The 3,903-nt window shown below is 35.5% G+C and overlaps 1 protein-coding gene across 4 annotated transcripts in view; it reads right to left on the reverse strand.

Moving 5' to 3' along the window:
• The window catches only part of mffa (mitochondrial fission factor a), a 15,642-nt gene that overhangs the window by 1,661 nt on the left and 10,078 nt on the right, over nucleotides 1-3,903 (reverse strand). For 2 of the 4 annotated variants that reach the window (XM_016479436.1, XM_016479435.1), the window contains 3 exons: nucleotides 2,462-2,626; nucleotides 976-1,029; nucleotides 778-862 (listed from right to left, as the gene is read on the reverse strand). In XM_016479436.1, the coding sequence (XP_016334922.1) occupies nucleotides 778-862; nucleotides 976-1,029; nucleotides 2,462-2,626 (304 nt within the window). The remainder of the gene's footprint in view (nucleotides 1-777; nucleotides 863-975; nucleotides 1,030-2,461; nucleotides 2,627-3,903) is intronic. The other 2 variants (XM_016479439.1, XM_016479438.1) reach the window with 1 other exon arrangement.

The following is a 3,903-nucleotide window of genomic DNA, read 5'->3' on the forward strand; positions in this document are numbered from 1 at the left end:
GGCCATTTGTGGCAGTAATGCACTTATAAGTCTGCGATCCGCCGTAAAGCAAGAAGAAGAAAAAGACACCTCACGCACAGGCTGAAGAAGAAGACGCGAACTAGGGCTGCACGATAAATCGCATGCGATATTTAACGCGCATCTTGTCAGTAAAGCCGGTAGATCGGAAATACTGTTCAGTTTCTTGCACAGACCGATCGTTTCGTGTCTTTACAAATCAATGTATCATCACGAGCCGCAGGGTTTAATTTGGTTTTGTTTGTGTATGTTTTATGATTCTCAAAGCCGTGATTCCCATCCAGTGACATTATACGACTGACAGACTGCAACGGTTTGACTTAAAAATCTTTTGTGTTCTACTGAAGAAACAAAGTCACCTACATCTTGGATGCCCTGGGGGTAAGCAGATAAACATCACATTTCATTTTTGGGTGAACTATCCCTTTAAGGTTTCCACAATGATATTAAACAGCACAACTGTTTTCAACATTGATAATAATAAAAAGATCAATAAAGGCATCGAATCAGCATATTAGAATGATTTCTGAAGGATCATTTAACACTGAAGACTGGAGTAACGATGCTGAAAATTCAGCTTTGCATCACAGGCATTTTTTGTACAGTTTTATATTTTTAATCAAATAAATGCAGCCTTGGTGAGCATAAGATACTTTTTTCCAAAGACATCTGAATGCTAGTGTGCATAAAATATGTTTTTATCTTTTACACGTTTTTTTTTTTTTAAACACTGCACAGTATTAAGCAGCGGAATAATACCTGTCTGCGTAGAGAGGTGGCGTCCACAACAGCCATGTCATCTGCTCCTCCCTCTATAGTTGGGTCCAGTGGGGCCAGGGCATGCCTGTCAAATACATTATTTCATTTCATAAGACACTGAGAATGTATTGAGAGGACAGAGAGAAAAACAAATTGAGAGAAAAAACAGATGAGAGGGAAGAGATGAGAGGAAGTTACCTGTTGTCATGCTGGGGGTTAGAGAGGGTTGAACCCCCTCTAAGAGACGGCTGGCTGAGAAGCGGATATGGAGAAAGTGAGAGAAGGAAAGGACAAAAGAAGACATACACAGACAGACAACTTTAATAACATGCAAATGCGCTTTAACTAATATAAAATATGTATATGCTGCAGGTGGTCTTTGTCTCACAGACCCTGTCAACATTTTTTCTAATCAAATAAACCTTACAAAAGAAACCAGCCAACTGCACAGATGTAAACACAAAAATATTAATTTTAGTCTCATTTTCAGACAGTGGTTTTACACAAACCTACAGTAGAGTTTAGTGCCTGTCAGTGAAACTGAAGTTAATGCCAAGCAGGTCACAGAGCACAGGAAATGAGCTCATGAATAACACCTGTACAGTGCAGGTATTCACAGAAACCCAAATTAAAGGAATGTTCCGTATTCAATGTAAGGCTGAATCATTTCACAGCATTTGTGGCATAATATCGAATACCAAAGAAAATAATTTGTACTTGTCCCCAAGTACAAAAATAAATAAATTACAACCATTTTCAACATTGATAATAAAAATTGTTGCTTTAGCAGCAAATTAAAATGATTTCTGAAGGATCATGTGACGCTGAAGACTGGAGTAATAGCTGCATGAAATTCAGTTTAAACTACATTTGCAAAATTAATTACATCACAGCCATAAATTACATTTTAAAATATGTTACAACAACTGGTTGGTTACTGGTTACTGTATTTGTGATCAAATAAATGTGTGTGGGTATTTTAAGGAATATTACAATAATAAAATAATCTAAATATAACAAGTTCTCATGTAAAAAAAAATAAAAATACAAGCCTCACATTTCATTTTTTAAATATAGCTGATTTTTTTCTTAATTGAATTAAAATAATAATAATTTTTTTTTGTGGTTATCATGCCAGAAATGCTGTCAATAGATCTTGAACTTGTAATGAACAAACATTTCTTTAAAAACTATACAGCAATGCCACAAACTGCTTGTGTAAACTTAACTGAAATCTAAAAGCTCAGGGGAAAAAGAGAAAGGATTCAAACAAAAGAGAAAGAAATAAAATCTTGCGCACATTACTACTCATGCTAAACATAAAACCCCAAACCAAGAGGCTGAGGAAGAAATGGAGCTTAGGAAAGCAGCGTGTCCACATCCAACAGCAAACAACACAAGCTGTCATTTAACAAACTACCTCCTAAAATTTAAATGTGTAGGGTGTTGTGCTTTGTTGTTTAAAGTATGACATTTTGAGGAGGACTTTTTGTCTGTCAGTCCTAATATGCTTAGTGTATTTTCTCACCAAATCAGAGTGACACGTGAATGTCTATCTGTCGTAGAGGACTTTGTTCCTGGCCTAATCTAATACATTTGATTGGTTACTCAGTGAAGCAACATCTAATTTAGCCAAAAGTCAGTCTCTCATGGCAGATTCAGGGGGTCTGATGTCAAAGGTCACCTGCGCTGGTTCTCGTCCAGGACCTCCAGGACCTGCTGGTAGGCCCGACGTGTGGTTGACTGGATGAAGGAAAGGACACCGCGGGCGTTGAAGAGGTTAAACCCGTCCTCGGCACCACCGAGAGGAGCCATAGTGCGCAATGCAGCAGAGGGGGAGGCAGTCATACTGACCGAACCACACACACAGAGAGAGAGAGAGAGAGAGAGAGAGAGAGAGAGAGAGAGACGTAACGAAAGTACAAGAAAGGAAAGATAGAAGATAAGAGAGAGAAAGTCCAACAAATTTTAGGTTTCAGAAAGAAGGAAAAAGAAGGAGAAAGAATGAAATAAAAGTCGGAGAAAATAAAGACTGCAACAGATGGGCAACAGTCTCACCATGCTAATCATGCTAGAAACAAGCTAGCAAACATGCTAATCATGCTAGCAACATGCTAATAGCTTGCTAATCATGCTAGAAACAAGCTAGCAAACATGCTAGTAACTTGCTAATTGTGCTAGAATCATGCTAGCAACATGCTATTAACACGCTAATCATGCTAACATAGGGCTGGACGATATGGCCAAAATTTATATCACGATATATTTCTTAATTTCGATACGATATAATTCCGATATCGATATGAACAATTATAAAAAAAGCCTCATAAAAACTGCCAAGAACACCTACAACAGATGTCTGTTGCATACAAACTTCTGAAAAATGAATTTTCCAAGTCTATGAAACCTCTCCTATAAAACTATATAATATTTAAGAAAAAGAAACAGCACAAATAAATTAATGTTTACCTTATATCAAACTATGGTACTGACATACACTACCAGTCAAAAGCGTTTGAACAGTAAGATTTGTAATGTTTTTTAACGAATTCTCTTCTGCTCACCAAGCCTGCATTTATTTGATCCTAAATACAGCAAAAACTTTTTTTTACTATTTAAAATAACTGTTTTCTATTTGAAAATATTTTAAAATGTGATTTATTCCTGTGATTTCAAAGTTGAATTTTTAGCATCATTACTCCAGTCACATGATCCTTCAAAAATCATTCTAATATGCTGATTTGTTGCTCAACAACATTTATTATTATGTTGAAAACAAATGAGTAGCTTTTTTCAGGTTTCTTTGATGAATAGAAAGTTCAGAAGAACAGCATTTATCTGAAATAGAAATCTTTTGTAACATTATAATCTTTTTGATCAATTTAAAGCATCCTTGCTAAATAAAAGTATTATAAATAAAATAAAATTGCAGCGCTAAATAACATTTCTATAATTCCCCCCCCCTCTCAACTGTTTAAAATATTGATCATCATCAAGTCAGTATATTAGAATTATTTCTGAAGATTTAAAATAACTGCTTTCAAATAGAAAGCAGTTATTTTAAATAGTAAAAATAATTCAAAATTTTACTGTTTTGCTCTACTTTGGATCAAATAAATGCAGCCT

The sequence above is a fragment of the Sinocyclocheilus anshuiensis genome, unplaced genomic scaffold (genome assembly GCF_001515605.1).
Source record: "Sinocyclocheilus anshuiensis isolate Anshui unplaced genomic scaffold, SAMN03320099.WGS_v1.1 scaffold1170, whole genome shotgun sequence".
NCBI lineage: Eukaryota > Metazoa > Chordata > Actinopteri > Cypriniformes > Cyprinidae > Sinocyclocheilus > Sinocyclocheilus anshuiensis.